General features: G+C 34.7%; 1 protein-coding gene across 1 annotated transcript; it reads left to right on the top strand.

Moving 5' to 3' along the window:
- Positions 1 to 18,920: 18,920 nt before the first annotated feature.
- Positions 18,921 to 21,923, top strand: LOC113766321 (calcium-transporting ATPase 12, plasma membrane-type-like). Its single transcript, XM_027310525.1, has one exon. The coding sequence runs from the start codon at positions 18,921 to 18,923 to the stop codon at positions 21,921 to 21,923; it is 3,003 nt and encodes a 1,000-aa protein (XP_027166326.1).

The following is a 21,923-nucleotide window of genomic DNA, read 5'->3' as shown; positions in this document are numbered from 1 at the left end:
TTCAGACCCCGCTTTTGAAAGTGCTGGTTTGAAGGCTTGCTAGGATGTAATAGTATGCTCTAGGCTTCAAGTTTTTAGTTTTTTTTTTTAATAATTTCTTTTGTTTTACTTTTTTTTGTTCATTTTGTTCTTCCAAAGATGACCGGTGTGAACAAGTTCAATTGAATCGAATATTGGTGCTCAAACTCGTTTATCCGTTTAAGCAAGTTTAAGTTTTTATTCAAAATTGATTTATTTATTTTTTTGTCAAAATTTTTATTAGAAAAAAAAAAATTTTAAGTCAAATTCAATTGAACTTTTGTTTAGTGAAGATCTAGTAATTTGAATTTTATAGTATAAAGTAAATCTTATATACACTGACAGTGTATACACTATTACAATTGAATGCATAATGTATATGTAAAATTTGAATTTTAAATTCAAATTTAAATTATGTATCGTGCATCAAATAATAAAAATGTATACACTATTAGTATATAAAATATTAATTCTCTTATATGTATATGAATGTAAAAAGTTGTGTCTGTGGAGCAAAGCTTCGATGGAGATTGAGGCTAAAGCAAATACTAGATCTCGTTTCTATTTGATGTGTTAGTTGGCAAACAAAATTTGAATGAGTTGCTATTGGGTCTAACTAAATTTGAATATTGACTCATTTGACATGCCTCATAATATTTGAAGTTGTTGCGGAGGGCATTTTAGTTTGGCACAGTATCCAACTTAAGAAAGCAACTCCCACGATCCATAAAATTTGTTGAATGTACAATTTATGTACAGTGATCCTAGTAGGAAAGAGAATTTTTACTTTCTTTTATATCTTTTGTGAGGGGCCATCTTTTATTTGATATATTGATAATTATAGGGAATAAGTGGTGGACCACATGAAATGTAAAAACAAAATTTCATTAAAAAAAATAAGTTGACTTCTCTTAGATAACAATTAATTTGGGACAAGAAAAAGTGACAACCATAACAACTTTTATGGGACAGAATGAGTACTTTTTGTGACACACTATTCAATAGGAACATCTGAAACTATACTAAAGATATACCATTGTAATGGGTTTGTTTGAATTGGACATTATTTACACTCTATTTACACCCGTTAGTTTGCTTATATAATCAACACATTTTTCAACCATTTTTAACTTACATACATTACATCAAAAAGTGCTACAATAGTTTTTCAAAAAATTATCCAAAATAATATTTGCACGAAGAACGTTAAATTTATCCTTGCATATTCTTGCACTCTTTTCACATAAAATTTTTTTTTGGGTAGTTTGAGGTTTATTAACCTTACTTCTCCATTTACAAGTGTACAAAACAAACTATACGCTAGTATTAAGGAGTATTCAGGCGTCGATCCTACGAGAAAAGACAACTAGTTACCAAAATTTTTCAAATTATTTTATTGTGTAGACAACGAATTGTTACAAAAAACAAGAAAACAAATTAGAAATAACAACCGAAATTAATTAAGATCAATTAATGCAAAGTTATCACTAAATAAGAACTTCTAGAAATTTGGCTTTCCTCAATTGTCTTAAAAAAGATTTTATCTTGGCCAATTAATTAATTCTTCTATGAAACTATGGTGAAATCTCCCAATTTTATAATACCTGTTTTCACCACTATAATGACCATCTCTATAACAAGTCTAAATCTGCTTTCACTATTTAATATAAGTAGGATTGTAAATGTGTCGTGTCGTATCATTTTTGTATCATGTCACAATCGTGTTCGTGCCAGACAAGTATAGTTCCATAAATGATATATTAAACTTCCTTATCATGTTCATGTCATGATCTGTTTATTAATGTGTCATGTTGTCTTTAACCCGTTTGACCCATTTAATTTTTGAAATTGAAATTACTAATGAAATATCACAAAATCTTGAAAACCATGAACTTAAAGCATCGACCTTAACCAAGTGTGTTACTTGAATCATAGTGCATGTAAATTCAAATTTTGATGTGTATAAATATAAATCATGATGTTAATTAATTTTGTGTTATCTCTGCTTGACTTTACTTTGGAATTCTACGACATGTTAAGTTTTGTTCAATCATAGTCCAAAAGTCAGAGAGAGAATAATATAGAAGATTCAACTACTGTATCCAATATTCAGGAGTTGTGCTTCAAATATTAAAGGCTCTTTCATATGAAAAAAAAAATACTAACTACTTTTAGTCAAAACTATTGATTTATGGTTGAAAATTTTGACATGAATTCTCAAAGGTTCTAAGTCTTTAATCTTTTGATTCCAATACTCGAACAATAAGTTAAGTTCCCGGTAAATTTAGGAGATACTGTAAAGAAATTTAGCGTAAACAACAATTAGACTTTTGGGTACTCTACTCAGAAAGGAATACACTATTTGCACAACAGATTTAGGGGGAAATTAAAAAAATAAATTTGATATAAATAGATATGCAAGGAACCCAATTCATGCTTTTTTTTTTTGTTTAAAAGATCTTAATCTTGTCCAAAAAAAATTGGTATGAATTCTTAATTTTTAAATGGCTTCTGTTTTCTTTTTTTATTTGGCTCTAATACTTTGATTACAAGGAAACTTTTAAGAAGCGAATTTAAAGAAATTTGGTTCATGTATGGAAGAAAACCAAGTAATTGGTTTTTATTTTTTAGTCATATAGTTTTAGTTTTGGTGTATGTTCTAGAGGTATCAAAAGAAATAAAATTCCCTAATACAAATGGTACTTCAAATTACAATTGTGCCATGCTGCATGTCACATGTCGTGTTGTATGTTTCGGATTAACATATCAACCCATAAGTTTTAAAGGATTAATAACATGTCATTCGTCAACAACGCATTTTTTTTCGTGTCATAATCGTGATTGACCTATTTTGGACACAAATTCTTTCATGTCATGTTCAATGTTTTGAAAATCGGACTAGACTAGCCGGTTCGACAGATTGAATCGGCCATGACACCGGTCCGATTCTATGTTAGAGTTGACCATGCCAGAAAACCGGTCAAAAACCAGTCCAATTGTGAAACCGTCGAAACCGAATTGAACCGATTTTTTTCAGTTTTGGAGTTTTCCTCTTTTTTTTTTCTTTTTTTTTTTTTCATTTTCCAAAATGTGTCTTTCAGAGTTTTCCTCTCTCTTTTTTTTTTTTTACGTTTTGCAAAATGTATCTTTCAAGATTCGAATTCATGACCTTTGTAATAGAAGACCAATATAGTAACCGTTGCACTATCACATCTTATTAATTTTTTTTGTAACTTATTTATATAAAACAAACACTCATATTTCTTTTTTCTATTTTTCTTACAAAATCTCATCTTCTCATGGCTCTTTCTTTTTATTCTTCAACTCTCTCTCTCTCTTTCTCTATCCTCTTTTCTTTTGTCACTTCCTTTTTAATCAAACATCTTTATTTTTAATTTATTGATGTTTTCTTACATCTTTTAATTTTATTTTTGTCCATTAAATTAAAAAAGTTAAAAAAGAATTATTTTTTTAACCCAAATTATTTAATGTCACAACCACTTACTTTTATCTCATTTTTTGTTTCTTATCAAATTTGCATTTCTATTTTTGATTTTCTTGACTTCTTTCGAACTCCAAACTTTCTTTTTTAAATTGCAATCTCTAAATCCCAAAACGTAAATTAAAATTTAAGTTCACAATGTCTAAATTCTCATAGACGTTAATTTTGTATAATCTCAAAATATTGTGATATTTTTGGGTTGGATTTAAGATTTTTTGGTAGATATAATTGAAATTGAGATGAAATTTATTTGTTTTAACTTATAATTCAAAAATAAATAATTTATTTTTAAAAATCCAAATTATTCAAAAATAGTAAACTTTTCATCATGTAAAGTATTAAATTAGTCAATTACATGTCTTATTTTGTGCATATATATATATATATATTTATATAAATTATGTTTTTAAAAATTCATTGAACCAAGGTTGAACCGGTCTGACCGGTTGAACCTCGACCCTTTCACTTCACCAGTTCAATTAATGATCCGGTTTTTAAAACATTGATCATGTTTTGATCAGGTACTTTTTGAGTCTTGTTCATACCGTTTTATCAGGTCTTGAATTACCACTCCTACGTATAAGTTAATGAGTCGTTAAGAACTTGACGTTATGCAAATTACGATTTACGTATTTCCTTATTTTTGTGAGATAGACATAAAAGTTTATGCTTTTACCAACTAGCATTGATTAATAATTTTCGTCTTTCAAACAATACCTTAGATGCTTTACAATTAAAGGACATTCTAATAACAAAGATGAAAACCAAAGACATGAAATAGCATGCACATAAGATTTATTGATTAACCATGAGTACATCATAAATTAAAGAATAATTGGTTACATCCTAACCCGATCTCCTTTCTTGTTCCTTACAATCTTCAAAGTTACAAGCGAAAGGCTAAAGAAACTAATGGGGCCTCAGGGACAGTTTAGCGGTAAAGCGGACTCTTGGACTGAATGAGATCCTGAGTTCGAATCTTTTCTTAGATTTAAACCCCCTTGTCTAACCTGAGTGCGTTATAGGGGGCCGTGGCGTATCCTCCGGTTTAGTGTGTCGACTTGGGTCCTAAGTAACTCGAGTCGGGGCATGTTCCGAGTCACAACAAAAAATTTTAATGTGTTTGAAGCTAAAACTGCTCCCTAATTATGCCTGAAGCTGCCCAATCCATCTTCAATGACCCTACTTATAGTGACACAAAAGCTGTCGTGAAACAAGAAACAATAAACCCTGGATGCCTTGAACTTTCCTGCGCTACCTCTACAATCGGCTGGTCCAACCTGTATGATGCTTTATTTTGGCTCGAGTTGGTAAAGGGCTCTCTATGTAAACTTCTGAGAGTTTTCATTTTACGTAACCAGTTTTGAGGGTCTTAATCTGTGAGCTGATTGGAACTTCTTTTAGCACATTTTTGCACTTTTCTTCTTGGTTTTCATGCATGGTCTTATCCCACCCTTTTTCAACTCAAATACATCATCAAACTTGCTCCAAAAATTATAAAAATCAAACATTGCATGCCTGCACTAGTTTTGCCATTCTCACAAACTGCACTTAAACACAACAAAAACCCTAATTTGAGGAACTTTCGCAAATACACAACAAATGGACATAAACAACAATTCAAACACATGCAAATTGGGTACTAATTAATTCTCACATGCTTGAACTATTGTTTGTTCTCGAGTAATCAATTCTAACAACAATCCAAAAACACAAAAATAAACTCAAAATAATTTACTACTCAAGACGAAGGAATAGCCATTTTAAAGCTCAGCCAAACACAATGAAGTACCAAATAAAACAAGCTAATTATACTCAATTTATGTAAGTCTAATTCCATGCATATTTCTCAATTCAATCATGTTTAATAATGTAGTCAATATTGTTGTTTAACATATAATTTCATGGTTTGTTGGCAATCCGAGAAAACCTACACAGATTCATTGAATATTAAATCAATCAAATTCAATTTGTCATGGGATCTATGTATCCATTATCTCAATGATTGAGAATTAATGGCTAATCCCTTGTATATGTATCATTCTTGTGATGATTTATTTGATCATGCAAGTTGTTAGGAAATTGACTTAATTTCTTTTAGTCAAGATCCTTATTTGGTGTGGGAAGTAACTAGTTTCCTAATTAGTTTTAGTTACTTGAAGTAGTAGTCAAGGAAATTCCTATTCGATTTAGGATTTAGATGTTATTTCCTATTTTGTATAAGTCTAGGAATTAGTATTGATTTCCAATTGTTATTTGGTTTTTTGGCCTAGTAATATTCTCTATAAATAGGTAGATTGACATACTACAAAGACACACAAAAAAGCAGTGACAGAGTTCTTAGTAGATGAGAGGATTATGCAAGAGTTGGGACTTGGGAATCAAGTTGTAATCTTGTGGTATTTTTTTCTCTCATAGTAAGAACAAGTTTTTCCCTCCGTGGACGTAGGCTTGGTGATTAAACCGAACCACATTAATTCTTGTGCGTTGCTCATTGTTCGTGCTAGATATTGTTTTCTATTAAATTGTTAATTTTTTCTTTTTCTATTTCAAATAGTTGGCCTGATACCCTAACATAAGTATGTATCATACATATATTGTTAGTGTGATATTTGACCTTCATTTGGTTATGCTTATATATGACAACATAACTAATTATATCTTGCAGGAATTATGGTTAGTAAACTTATGCCTTTTGACTTTGCATCTTGTATACTAAAATATCATAAAAGTTGAACTTTGCTTTTGGGGCACTTTATGAGTTTTATTTAAATAATGCCTCTTGAAATTGAGATTAATAATTGGCATCAGCAGTTTGTTTGTTTGCTGCACTTTCGCCTAATTATTTAAAGGTATAAATTGTCACATCTTTCAACCTTTTATTTTTGTCACCTATTTAGATGTTATCATAAAGATTTTTGCATCTTGTATTTAAGAGTAGCCACAACATCTTATATACTTGATGCTTAAAATTTTAATCATATAAATATCTAGTGATTAAATGAATAACATCTAATTAAGTAAGCAATTAATTTGTTAAAATTTTCACTTGGCCCACAGGAAAGTGGTAGTTTTAATAAGATTAATTGAAATAAGATGATAAATTTAACATTGTGTTAAGAGATTTTCCTAGGCCCACAGGTATGGAAAATTTATATTTTTAGAAGCAGTAAGTGATTTACTTGCCTCTGTGTTCTAAGTCCATTAAGCGCGAGGGGTCATCAACAGCTTTGGGATCTTGCATGACACACAATTTCTTATCTTCCAACATATAAGGTAGCAAACAATTGAATTCCACTTCATGAGGGTTACTCGAACTAGCACAAGTTGAAGAAGAATCCCAGCTAGCAGTAATCATTAGAGATATAAAGCAACTTCAAGCATCCTTTTGGAAGTGTAAATTCTCTTTAGTTAGTCAGCAGAAAGATAGAGTTAGTTTTAAGCTTGCAAAATTTGCAACCAAATTGATACATGGTGTTAACTGGGAAAGAACCTTCCTCCTGTGGCTCAAATGAGCATCACAGTTTTGATGGAGCAGTTGCTCCCTTTTTATATATTGTTGTAAAGGCATTAATTAATTAATAGAAAAGTAAGCTATATTTTGACAAAAAAAAGGCTTCATTTGGATGGATAGAAAAGGGTGGAAAAAAAAAGGATCTTGAAAGAAAGCCTTATCGTTTAGTTCCTTTGGGAGTTATAATAAGGATGGAAAAGAAACAATGAACGGATAAAAGCCCCTCACACACTTGATTGTGGCGTCCATCAAATCGCAATGTGTCCTCTAAGGTCTAAAGGTAGCTGTGGCGGCCCCACTTCTCCCTAAGGCGAACCAAAGGGTTGGCGGGTCGCCTGCCTAGCTCTCGCTAGGATTCATGCACTCTAGTAACTAATTTCACCAAATATAAATCGAAAATAAACCTTACTTCTCGAGCAAGTCACGTACTTAAATAATTCATACAATTCAACTTATACAGCCCAAAACACAATTCCAAGTACCAACGAAAACGTCGAGCTTAGTATTAATTTACAATTTAAAGTTCCTAATCCAGGGCACAGAAGCACCACAGGATTCACATTTTCCCAAAAACACAAAAATCATCCAAAAGTTACTAACGTTTCCAAAAGTACAATTACAAAAGTGGGCATTCAAAATATAACATTTCTGTTCTAGTTCTCCAAGACTTCATGCATTTCAGAACCTGTCAAGGAAAACAATTTGGAAGGGATAAGCCAATAGCTCAGTGGTGCCTCGAAACATGCAATTCACATAAGGCAATTTAACAAGTACAAATAGACAAGTAAGCACTTAACAATTTAAGAAAGCGAAATAACATGACAAGAAAAGGATACGGGGCTCTCAGGAGCCAAAGTCCACGCACTTGATCAGAAAATTTATAATAGTTGACACTCCGTCAACTTTCACTACCTAAACTCCATGTAGACATTTTTCCTAATCTACACATCTGCTAGCAACGTCTTCCCCCTTAATTTCGGGCCCGACTCCAACCCGAATATTGCAAGCACTTTTACCAAGACGGCAGAGAGGTACCTCCCACTCTAATAGAGCGTGGTACGTGCATCCGTTTGGTTTATTTAGTCGACGAGACCACGCTCCAATCGACATTGCAACACTTGTACTTGTGGCATTTCACGCAATCACATAGCATATAACATTTCATGATATCTCTAGCAAGTACTTTTAACAAGTAGTTCAACTAGCAGTTAAACACGATTCATGCAAGAGACACTCACCTCAAGTGAAGTGTCTAGAATTCCAAACTTTGATCGAGATTGTGCTCTTCACCAACTCCTAAAATCATACAAATAATTCACATAAATTTCCACTTTTGAGTTGGCGAATTTAACTCGAGTCAACTAGCATTTAATTTCACTCAAAAATCCCAAACTAGTATTAATCGTTTTCTCAAAGTGAAATCCACAAATCGAGTGAAATTAAATTTTGAGGTTTCTTTAAAACCCAAAAACTTGCTAAATTCGTCAAATATTCCAACATCCAAGTTCTAGAATCATATAAGCCATTTAACACCAATTTGGTGTCACAAGTTGAGAAAAATCACATTTAAACATTTAGAGGAATTTTCCCCTCAAATTTTTCCCAAACATATCTTGGGAAATTCCTTTAAGAGGCAATCATATAAACCAAGTAAAACTAGTCGTTAGAATTTCTATAAAATAGAAACTCCTTAAGTTTGCCAAATTCCACGACCAACTTAGTCCAATGATTTTCATGAAGGCAAAAACTCGAGTTTTTAGGAAAATTTCCAGATTTGACAAATTCCTCAAAATAGGGCATTTGGTCTAATAAAATTCAAGGTTATCAACTCAAAGTGGACCTAGTAACAACGGTTAATGCTAGAAAACATTTTCGGGACAACTTTGGTCCACATTTACCCACAATGAAATCCAAACATCAAACCATTTCTAATTTCAAACAAAAATTCTGTTTTGGTATCTTCTTGAAGAATAAGATTTTGGTCCACTTTTTGGACGTAACCTCTACTAGATTTTTGTCCCAAATTGAGCTATACAAATCCCTTAATTAATACACAAATCATTTGAGCTCAAGTTATCGTGAAAACGGTTCACAATTATCATTCAAAGCTGGAAAAATTTCAGGTGCATTCGGTAACAAGTAGTCCATTTCCCCTTCAATTTATCCAAAATTTTTCAACTACCCAAAAGCTACATTTTCACCCAAACAATACTACCCATATAGGTTAACATGTATACAGCCCAAGTAGTTCAAAAATTTGTCAAAATTGACCCCTAAAATTTGACTAAAATCTGGAAAATTTCCAGAATTTTTTGGACAGCATATACCTTCCTTTTCCTTCAATTCCTCAACATCATTTCAACTACGAAAGTGGTGCATTTTCCCTCAAATGACCATAGACATTCAGCTTAAAATTTACACAATCCATGAAGCTCGATTTCTTGTCAAGAATCAGATCAAAAACTCGAACACAAACTGGGAAAATTTGGACAGTTTGGTTCAACAGCAGAGCAGTTTTCATATTTTGGTCACATCTCATTCAATTCAACTTAGATTTGAGCATGGTTGGTAGCGTTGGAAACTACACTCATAGGGATACAATTTTTCAGAAGAAATCGTTTTAAAATTCTACTCATAACTAGCTCGAAATCTGGCAACAAAACGCAGCTCATATCCTGGCTTCCAGTGAACCAGTGGAGCAGGATAGGTGACTTTAAAAGACTGCCACGGTTCACTCAGGTGGAACCAGGACGTCAATTTTACACCGTTGGAAATCTGGAAGAGTCTAGTTTCTAATGGCGCTAACGGCACTCAATTTCGATGTCGGAGGGCAGAGTTATGATCGAAACAAAATGGCTGCCTGAGCCATACGGGAAAAATTTCCAGATTTTGCTGGTTTTGGAATTCATCACCTTTGGTCAACCAAACCTCAATATATTTCAATGAAACTTTACACACAACTCCAACAACACATAAACATCAAATACAAGCCGTTAAAACCTCAGAATTTCGCATGAAAAAGGTCGGTCTTGGCAGGGGCAGAATCAGAACTTTTTGCTTCAAGAGCTCAATGAAGTTTCTAGCAATAATGCACCTTTAATCTACTTCCTTAAGCACTAATTCAACAATAAAACCATCATCAAACATCATCACAGCCATCAACTCAAAGTGGGAGTTCATAGAGCCCACATTTAACAATTTCCAACAATAATAAGCTACCCATAAGCATAATCAAGCTCTTAAGTGTGAGTTGTGTGAGTTGGCCCTCATTGAACAAGAATTAAAGAGTGGATCATGGTTACCTTATTTGTGTACTAAAAGGTCAGATTTTGGTGTCCCAAAAGCCCCAAGAAAATCCGTGAATGTGCAGCTCCTTCTTTGTCCAAGTGATTGTCCAAGTTGTCTTGAGCTTGTGTGGTGAATTTGGTGTGAATTGGAGCAAGAAAATGGTGGAGGAAAAATTGTGAAATTTGGAGTGTGAGAGAGAGTAGAGACCGGCGGTTATGGTGAGGGGAAAGGGAGGGAAAAATCTGAAATGGAAAGCTTCCTTGAGAAGCTTGAGTGTGGTACAACTTTTGTGCTCCCAAGTCAACCGTGAACAGTGTATCACGCGCGCGTTTCACGCCCGTTTCCTCTGAGGTTTGTTTTAACTGTGCACTAAATCTCTAATGCACACATATTCATGTAATTATCATTCACTCTTAATGACCTCAAAATAAGGTTCTAAAGTCCTTCAAATAAATCGCGCGTGTAAAACGCGTATTTCCCACTTATGCGCAATAAGGTGAAATTTTTGAGAAATTCTTCTAACGATGGCATTTCTAACTAATACATGGATATTTAGGCATAAAAATACCTATTTTAAGACTAGGGTATAAATCTCCCATTATTCGGGCTCATGAACTCTCAAGTCAGTTACTATTCCTGAGCCTACGGGCACTATTCACACTTAACAACTTTCAAGGCTTGAATTGCGAACTAATTGCCTTAAAATTACTCATGAGCTATAATGCTATAGAATTGGGTCCAATAGGGCTAGAAAATAATATTCGAAATAATTGAACAATTAACTAATTAAATAACCTCAGAATGGGAATTTAAAAGAAATAAATTGCGAGTCCTCACATTCCTCATCTAACATTTCTCCAACTTAATTATACCTTTTTAGAGCCTCTACATATACTACATTTCAACTTAGGACTAATTCGCGAGTCGGTGCGCGAAAACTCAACTTAGGGTTTTGCCGAACGCGAACCGTCAATTAAATCTTAAAAATTCAAATAAATTGAAATGTAACATTTGAATGATTGAAAACAATATTATTTAAATATAAATACATATTATTGGATAATTTTAATATTTTCAATAATATTTTGATTTAATTTTCCAGAGGATAATGAAATTTTTGAGGTCCTCACAGTAGCTTCCGCGCATCGTCTTGGTGTGAGCACGGAAGCAAACTTAGGATCTTAGAGGACACGTTGCGGAACTGATGGAGTTGAACCCAAACTTGAACCACTCAAGGACGAATTCAACGGTAGAGGACGCCACAATCAAGTGGGTTTGATTGATAAGTCAAGGAACAACCTAAGATCAACTCTACTAGCTTTCACAAGCTAAAGGAATTTGCCACAAGACGAAGGATCAACATTTGAATCGCCCTCACAAGAATCCTCATTTCTTTTCCTCTTGTATAGTCTTTTAATACCATGGTGCCATCCACATTCACCTTTAGAAAAAAGAATAGGATACTGTAGAGGATCATAACAACCATAGTAATGATTAATCCTATGGCTGGTATGTGAGTGAGTATAAACTTGAATATGAACACTCCTATATGTTGATTCATTCTCATCTTCAGTCCATATGGCGGCAACTTGCAAGGCAGATGGTAGATTATAGACACACTAGTCTAAATCAGGGTAACAATTAAGCATGATTTTATAGCTATCAAGATTGGGTATATCCCTGAGGTTTGGTATAAGGATTGTTCAAAAGGATGCGCATAAGCAATTTTAAAGTGCTTTCGCATAACTTTTCACAGTTTCCAGTTCTTTTTGCTAATTCTTCATCAGTGTCAAAGAAGTAGAACTAGATTCTAGATGGTTTGTCACCTAGCTGCGTCAAACCATTGAGGAAGTGATAAATCTGGCCTTGAACACGGAAGGTATAAACAACTTTTGTATTTTTGATCAATTTCGGGTCATATCTCGCAGCTAAGGACGTAAATCCCAAGTTATTATTATAGGTTCAAACATTATTTCTAAAGTGAGTGCTTTCTTCATCATTTCCAATAAACAAACACTTAAGATCATAAGGCATCAGTGGAGCCACAATAGAGATCTCTCCGCCAGAGCAACAAAAGCTAGGAGGTTCCAAATAGAACATTTTAGCTCCACAGTGTTCACAATTAAGAGCATCTGGAAGGGTAATGGCTTCATGAGGGATCTCATCAAGTTGAAAAAGACCTTTGTTAGTGACCTCTGCGAGGCCTCGCTACATTTAATTTCAAACTATAGCTGCAAATTGCACTAAGTCGCGCCTTTATTAATCTAATCAATAACATAATCTGGAAAGCTATAGAAAGAGAAGGAGATATAAAAAGCCAACCCGGAGTCTGCTTCCTCATACTTTCACGACAATCATGATTTTGACCAGAAGGTTGATCTTTAGATAGGAGGCAGAAGAACTATGATGGCGCCTTTTTTTCCCTTGAAAATCACTTTTTTTAGTAGACTTGTTAGACTCTCTATCTTGAACAAAAGAGATTTCTACAACTATATAAAGGAACAAGCTGAATAAAAAGGTCCAGGGGCATTTGAATGTGTACAGTCAATAGAGTGAGCAAAGTATGAAAGTTCCAGCCAAATAGAACTGAAAAATATATTTTTTTTTGTGGATCTAAGTGGACAAGGAAAAAAGAATTGACAATCACATGGAAAAAGCCAAAGGAATATATTCCTTGAGAAGTAGATGCTGGTGCAGAAGATTGCTTCTCAGAGACAAAAGTTTCTTTTGCAAATATAATTCTTTATGGATATCATTCAAGACAAGTTGATTTTTTCCAAAGTCCATGTAAGGATTACGCAAAGGAGAGAACCTAACAACATTTTCAAAAAGTTCATTATAAGGTAAAATTTGTTTGTCAATGCAAAAGGGCTGCATGGTTCCATCAGACAGATGAGGAAAGCTGCTTGTTTGGTCAATCAACATAAGAGGTTCAGAGCAAGCAGTTTTTGTTCCAGAACTTTGGCACTCAGGAAGAGGAGAATACAACTCTTTAGAATTCATGGAAAGATCAGTAAAAAGACAATATTCAATCACATGTTCAAAAAGATTGTGCATAGGTTAGATCTCTTTATCACAGTAAGGAGCTTCCAAAGAATTTGCTAGTTCATCAATACTGTTATAGAGGCAGAGTTCCTATTCTTTTTGTTAAATAGACGAAGATCAGGCGTAGCTGTACAAGAATAGGAGCCTAAGCTTTTCCTATTTCCATGGAGGGATGTTGGTTGACAGCTCCTAAGATTAGCCGTATCAATGAGCGGAAGTTCTGCAGGTCGCAAATTAAGGTTTACTTACTTGCACAGAACAACAATATGGAAGGATCAATCAGTGGAGAAGAGAACAAGGATGTTTTCAAAAGCAAGAAATGGACACAAAGAAAAAGGCCAGGAAAGGGCGACACTGATAGTACCTCCCAATACAACTATTGTTGGTGCACAATGCATTTCCCTAGAAGAGGAAGCAGAACGACTGTGAAGATTAAAGGAAGCAGACTCATGAGATGACATGTATTGTAATGCTTCAGCAACAACATTGACATTATCGTGGCCATTCTTAAAACCCCCACTTTCTAGCATTTGGCCATGCATAAAAGGTTGCTTTCCACTATCACACGGGATAGTGCCAGTTTCAGGAAAAGAAACACCTGTTTCCACATAATCAAGTGGAACCTTATGAATACGCGAGAGAAAGTGCTTTTCTTTTTTCTTGGCAGCCCTATCTTCTCTTCGATAGCGCAGAAGCTCATTTTTTTTTCTAAGCATGGCATTTCTGCGTACCTTTTGTGGCGAGTAGAACATCTACCCATTCACTCTAATTGTTCAAAGTGTACAATGTCAAAGGACTATATAAAAAAGGTAAAATTTTACCAATTAACAAAAAAAAGGAACAGGTTTGTAAAATACTAAGCTAAAATTAATAAGCAAGTAATGAGCTAGAAGGTAATAATCTTGTACATGTAGCAAACAAGAAATGGCAAGAAGCAAACAAGGTTCGACAATTCAAAAGTCAATGAAACAAGACTGAAACAACATGCAACCAACAAGGTAGCAGAAAATACATGTAAAAGAAATGGAATCTAAATGGTAAAATATAAAAGAAAGGGGGAAGAGAGGAGAACCAGAAACATCAACCTGTTTGCCTGCAGAAAATCCACACAGTAGAATCGAAGAAGAGCAGGAGGTACCACAATAAAAACGATCATGCAAAAGTTAACAGGGAAAAGAAAGGGAAAAAGGAAAAAATAAACTCTTGTTAATAGTTTAAAAAGCAGTGAAAAAATTAAAGGGACAAAACTGCATGAGAAAAGAAAGAAACTGATAAAGAAGAGAAATAACAAGGTAATAAGCTAATTATTATTATTTTTTTTTAAAAAGCTCAACACATGCAGAGAGACTAAGTAAAATGATCTTGAAGCAGAACACTCACCAGCAACACAGTAGCAATAGCAACTCTGCAAGTTGAAACCAATGCAAAAAATTAGCAACGAGGAAAGTCTAAAAGACGCAAGAGCATGTGAAAAAGCAAGCTCATAAAGTACCTTTTTTCTTTCTAGTGAAAAAGTAAGAGCAAAAGATTAGAAGAAACAATGCAGTAGATGCACACTTACCACTGATCATGATGATAAGTAGCCGAATTTCTGCTAGGAGAAACCAGGCAATATCAGTGTCCATTGTACAAAGGAAAAACGCAGGATTATCCCCGAACAGAGTAAGGCTAAAAAGTGACGTCTGGCAGGATTGCACAGTGACAGTTACTCCATTTTTACAAACATGACCATGATAAAGAAACCAAAAATGAGAAACCACATTGAGAGAAAGAGTAAATTAAAAGACTAAGGCTGGGTAATATAGTAAAACAGAGCTCCCATCTTTCGCATAAAATACAACAACTTCCCACCAAATGAAAGTAATCAAAAGAGGTGTGTGAGGATGCATTTGATTAAAATGCATAGAAAGTACATTTTAAAATCAAGCAAAGTAATGGGTAAGCGCAATTTGCCAGGCAAAGATACGAAAGTAGATAATTTTCTTAGCACAGATGATATAAACAGAGCGGCATTTTTTTGAATGGTTAAAAACGTAGGCCAACAAATTAATTAATTATTAACAAATAAAGATGAAGAGAAAAAACCAACAACTAAACATAATTTGTTGGACAATAGTGAAAAATGGAACGAGCAATTAATTAATTGCAAAAAATTGATAGGTAAACATAAGTCTTATTACAAAAAAAAGGAGCCTTCTTTTGTTAACCCAACATATTGGTATTAATTAGCCAATAACTAATTGTTAACAATCAATTATAAAAATTTGACAGGCAAGCATAAGTTGCAGGGAAAAAAAGTAAAAGGAGAAAATTTTTTGGTTAATTTAAGCTGCTGGTATTAATCAGGCATTAATAAGAATTAGCCGCAAAAAATCGATGTGCTTTCTTGGACAGTGAAGAAAAAGGCCAAAATTGGTTGCCACTAATTAGTTTTTACCAACTAATTGCAAGGGATTGGCAATCAGATGCGATTCGTTGGGAAAAAGAAAGAAGCTCAATTTTTTGTCAATGCGATCCGTTGGGCCAAAAAAAAAAAAAAACAGAAGGCCAAATTTTAGCACAATCCTACGTGCATTTAGAGGAGGATTTGTTAGCCAATCAAAAAGTGAAATTATTAATTAACTAATGAAGCATTAATGGCAAAACAGGGCATTCTTTCAATAACATCTGTAAAAAAAATTGATAATTAAATGTGTTTTTTTTTTTGCAACAAAAAAAGTCTTTTTTTTTGGCTAACAATTGCAAGGAATCGCTAATTAAATGTGATCCGTTGGATAACAAAAAAAAGGCATTATGAAGTAGCTATTAACAACTAATTGCGAAGTATTGGTAATTAGATGCAATTTGGTGGAAGAGGAAAAAAGACCATTTTTTTGTTAATGTGATCCGTTGGGGGAAAAAGGGGTGGTCAAATTTTAGCGATCCGTTTGGCCAAAAAAAAAAAAAAGAATGCCAAATTTTACCACAATCCTACACGCATTTAGAGGGGGACTTGTTAGGCAATCAGAAGGTGAAATTATTAATTAACTAATGAAGTATTAATCGCAAAAGAGGGCATTTTTCGATAGCATCTGTAAAAAAAGGATAATTAAATGCAACTTTTTTTTTGCGACTTTTTTTTTCAACAACAAAAAAAGTCATTTTTTTTGTTAACAATTGCAAATAACTGCTAACCAAATGCGATCCGTTGGATGACAATTTAAAAAAAAGCATTAATAAGTTGCTACTAACAACTAATTGCAAAGGATTGGTAATTCGATGCGATTTGGCGGGAAAAATAAACAAGCCCAATTTTTTGTTAATGTGATCCGTTGGGAGAAAAAGGAGATGGGCAAATTTTAGTACAATGCATGCATTCAGAGGATGATTTGTTGGGCAATAAAAGGGCGAAATTATTAGCTAGCTAACGAACCATTAACCGCAAAAGAGGGCATTTTTTCGATAACAACCGTAAAAAAAAAAGCAATAATTAAATGTGACATTGCATTCACATCTGACCAATCAAAACAATTCAATTGACCAAAGTAAAAAAAAAATCCTTTGAGGAAAAAAAAAGAAGGTCAAATTTCATCACAATTGACCAATCATTAATGGCAAGGAATCGCTAATTAAACGCGATCTGTTGGATGACAAAAAAAAAGCAATATTAAGTAACTATTAACAACTAATTGCAAAGTATTGGTAGTTAGATGCAATTTGGTGGAAGAGAAAAAAAGGCCATTTTTTTTGTTAATGTGATCCGCTGGGGCTGGGGCAAAAAAAAAGGTGGCCAAAATTAAGCGATCCGTTCGGCCAAAAAAAAGAAGGTTAAATTTCAACACAATCCTACACGCATTTAGAGGAGGACTTGTTAGGCAATCAGAAGGTAAAATTATTAATTAACTAATGAAGCATTCATCGCAAAAGAGGTCACTTATCGATAGCATCTGTAAAACAATGATAATTAAATGCGGTTTTTTTTTTTGGCAACAACAAAAAAAAGTCATTGTTTTTGTTAACAATTGCAAATAACTGCTAACCAAACGCGATTTGTTGGATGACAATAAAAAAAAAGGCATTATTAAGTAGCTACTAACAACTAATTGCAAAGGATTGGTAATTAGATGCGATTTGGTGGGAAAAAAAACACGCCAAATTTTGTGTTAATGTGATCTGTTGGGGGAAAAAAGAGATGAGCAAATTTTAGCACAATGCATGCCTTCAGAAGATGATTTGTTGGGCAATGAAAGGGCGAAATTATTAGCTAACTAATGAACCACTAATAGCAAAAGAGGGCACTTTTTCGATAACAACAATAAAAAAGTGATAATTAAATGTGACATTGCATTCACATCTGACCAATCAAAACAATTCAATTGACCAAAGTAAAAAAAAAAAAAAAATCCGTTGGGAAAAAAAAGAAGGCCAAATTTCAATACAATTGACAAATCAAAACTCTCCACATTACCATTTTCATGTGCAATTGAGAGGACAATCACCAATTGACGAATCAAGAGACTACAACTCATTAAATTGGAATCAATTGGAGGACTACCACCAATCGGCTAATGGGAGAGAGCCACATCAGCAAACAATTCAATTGGAGGCAATTGCATTCACACATAGACTATATATGTTAATAAATACGTGTTCAAAAAAGAATTTAAGATGGATTTGCCAAGAAATTTCATTGTACATATTGATTAATAAATATTGCAAGAGAAATTTCATTGCACATAGACTATATATGTTAATAAATACGTGTTCAAAAAAGAACTTAAGGTGGATTTGCCAAGAAATTTCGTTGTACATATCGGTTTAAAAGAAGTTACTCTTGTTTTTCAACGAAAAATTGTGAGTCAATGAAACGAACAAGTCACACAAAAGAGTCTTTTAAGTCAATAAATAATTAATTTTAACAAAATTGCAAGTTTTATAAGTGGGTAATTCACGCGCATATTATCAATTCCAATAAACTCAATTACACTTTTACATGAACTTTTACCGTTAAACACTTGTGAATGAATTTCATGTTCTTGTACATGCAAAGGATATGTGTTTAGACTTACTTTCCATGAAACTTCATTGTATGTATGAAAGAAGTTACTTTCAAGTTTCATGATATATTCATAGCCAACAAAAAAAAAAAAAAAGAGACAACAAATCTTTTAAAGTCAAAAGTGTAGTCAACTCACGTTACAAGCTACCATACTCCTCGAAAATCTCGCTCAACATCTGAGTAAGAATGGGTTGGAACTTGCGAGGAAATGAATAAAGAAATTTCATCGATTTCTCGAGCCATTTTCAAGTCGGTAACTTAAAGAAAAGAAGAAGTAAACTTCCAAAAAAAAATTACCACAGTTAAGAATACAGGAAACTATGAAATTGCATAGAACTTTCTTCAGGAGGACGGTTATAAAAACACGATTAACATCCTGTGCCTAACAGAGCCTCTTTTTGTCGTCTTCTTTTGGCCCTTGAAATCACAACAGTAGAGCATTACTCGTTCCCTTTTTTCCCCACCAAATCACAAAGTTTGTTTCTTTTTCTTATTCTTGAAGCCTTCCTTACACCATGGTCATTATTGGCAAAGATTATTGCAACAAAAATGCCCAGAAGAGATTGCAGTTGGTTTTTAGAGCCACATACTTTGTAGTTTCTTTATCCAAGAAAGCAGCTTCTACGAGTGCCCTAGTTTTTCGCCCTATCTTGCAACGTACTGAATCCTATGTTGCGATCGATATTGATCCCAGTAATAGTCATCATCTTGATCATGAACCCTTTCTCGATGTTGACAAAAGCGTACTTGCTGACTTGGTTAAAGACAAAAACTTTGATGATCTGAGCAAATATGGCGGAACCAAGAAACTTGCAGCAATCCTTGAAACTGATGAAAAGAATGGTATTTCTGGAGACCAGGGCAGCATTCAGAAAAGGGTTGACGAGTATGGTTCCAATACTTACAAGAAGGCGCCAGTTAAAGGCTTTATGAGTTTCCTTGTAGAAGCCTTTAAAGATTCCACAATTATCATACTTCTTTTGTGTGCGGCTCTATCTCTTAGCTTTGGAATCAAGCAGCATGGCCTAAAAGAAGGGTGGTACGATGGAGGAAGTATACTTGTTGCTGTTGTGCTGGTTCTTGCAGTCTCTGCCATCAGCAACTTCAAACAGAGCAGGCAATTCTTGCAGCTTTCTAACGAGAATAGTAACATTGAGGTGGAAGTTGTGAGAGATGGGCGGAGGCAACACACATCAATCTTCCATGTTGTTGTGGGGGATATTGTGTTCTTGAAGACTGGAGACCATATTCCTGCTGATGGTTTGTTCTTGGATGGCCATTCAATGAAGGTTGATGAATCTAGCATGACTGGAGAAAGCGACCAGATTGAGATCGATGAGACCGAGAACCCTTTTTTGCTGTCAGGTACGAAGGTCATGGATGGCTATGGGCACATGCTTGTTACATCTGTAGGCATGAAAACCACATGGGGTCAGATGATGAGTTCGATAACTCAGAACGTGAATGAACATACACCGTTACAGGCCCGGCTAAACAAGCTGACATCTTATATTGGAAAAGTAGGATTATTCGTGGCTTTCCTCGTTCTAATGGTTCTGATGATACGTTACTTTACAGGACATACTTTTGATGAAAGTGGGAAAAAAGAGTTTATTAAAGGCCAGACCAATGCCAATCACATCATGAATGCTACTGTTCGTATCATTGCCTCAGCAGTAACAATTGTTGTAGTTGCAATTCCAGAGGGTTTGCCACTGGCTGTGACACTAACCCTCGCTTACTCAATGAAAAGAATGATGGCTGATCATTCCCTGGTCCGGAGGTTATCTGCTTGTGAAACAATGGGTTCTGCCACAACCATCTGCACCGACAAGACTGGCACTCTCACACTGAACCAGATGCAGGTCACTGAATTTTGGTTAGGCAAGGAGTCATGGAAGGAAAAAGAATCACTAGAAATCAGCCCAGATGTTACTGAATTGATAAAACAAGGTGTTGGCTTAAATACTACAGGAGAAGTACATGTATCACCCACTTCTGTTTATCCAGAAATTTCTGGTAGCCCAACTGAGTCAGCTCTCCTTTCCTGGGCCATCTCCGACATGCAAATGAACATCCAGCAAGTGAAGCATGCAAACGAAATTGTCCATGTAGAACCTTTCAATTCTGCGAAAAAAAGGAGTGGGATGTTGGTGAGGAGCAATAGTAGTACAAGGACAACTCATGCGCACTGGAAGGGAGCAGCAGAGATGATTTTGGCTATGTGTTCAAATTATTATGTCAGAAGTGGTATGCTCATAGATATTGATGGCGAAGAGAAAAAGCAACTTGAAACAATAATCCAGGGCATGGCAGGCAGAAGCCTACGTTGCATTGCTTTTGCATGCAAAAGGCTTACAGAAGAAAGTCAACTAAAATGTCAACATCTTCCAGATACTGGACTGACATTGTTAGGGTTTGTGGGTTTGAAGGACCCTTGTCGACCAGAAGTCAAAGCTGCTGTAGAATCTTGCAGAAAAGCTGGAGTTAGCATCAAAATGATTACTGGAGACAACATTTTCACAGCCCGGTCAATAGCATTGGATTGTGGAATTCTCAAATCCAACGAAGATCTGAACAATGCAATAGTTGAAGGTGCAACATTCAGAAATTACTCACCAGAAGAAAGAATGGAAAAAATTGATGGCATTTTGGTAATGGCAAGATCAACCCCCTTTGACAAGCTTCTGATGGTACAATGTTTGAAGCAGAAAGGCCAGGTGGTAGCAGTCACAGGTGATGGAACCAACGATGCCCCTGCACTGAAAGAAGCAGATATTGGACTGTCTATGGGAATACAAGGCACCGAGGTGGCAAAGGAAAGCTCGGATATTGTGATCTTGGATGACAATTTCAATTCCGTAGTAACAGTACTGAAGTGGGGCAGATGTGTATATTACAATATCCAAAAGTTTATCCAGTTTCAACTCACAGTGAATGTTGCAGCCCTGGTTATCAACTTCGTAGCTGCAATATCATCAGGTGAAGTCCCACTCACAGCTATCCAGCTTCTTTGGGTGAATCTCATAATGGATACACTAGGGGCATTGGCTTTGGCAACTGAACAACCCACTGATGACCTCATGGATAAAAAACCTGTAGGTCGAAGTGAACCCCTTATAACCAATATCATGTGGAGAAATCTCATGGCTCAGGCTCTTTATCAGGTAACTGTCTTATTGGTGCTACAGTTTAGAGGAAGCTCAATCTTTGGTGTGAACAAGAAGGTTAAGGACACCATCATTTTCAATAGCTTTGTTCTCTGCCAACTTTTCAATGAATTCAATGCAAGAAAGCTGGAGAGGAAGAACATATTTGAAGGAATACAGAAGAACAAACTATTCATTGGCATAGTAGGAATTACAGTGGTTCTTCAAGTGATTATGGTGGAGTTCTTGCAGAGGTTTGCGAACACTAAGAGACTGAACTGGGAACAATGGCTTGCATGCATTACGATTGCTGCATTATCATGGCCAATTGGCTGGCTAGTGAAATGCATCCCTGTTAGCAGAGAATAG

The sequence above is a fragment of the Coffea eugenioides genome, chromosome 3 (assembly GCF_003713205.1).
Source record: "Coffea eugenioides isolate CCC68of chromosome 3, Ceug_1.0, whole genome shotgun sequence".
NCBI classification, from domain to species: Eukaryota; Viridiplantae; Streptophyta; class Magnoliopsida; order Gentianales; family Rubiaceae; genus Coffea; species Coffea eugenioides.
Note: the sequence above shows the minus strand (reverse complement) of the source record. Positions and strands in the feature narration are given on the sequence as shown.

Excerpts from the sequence above, each read along its gene's own strand:
- LOC113766321 (XM_027310525.1), top strand. The coding sequence starts at position 18,921 with ATGGTCATTATTGGCAAAGATTATTGCAACAAAAATGCCCAGAAGAGA.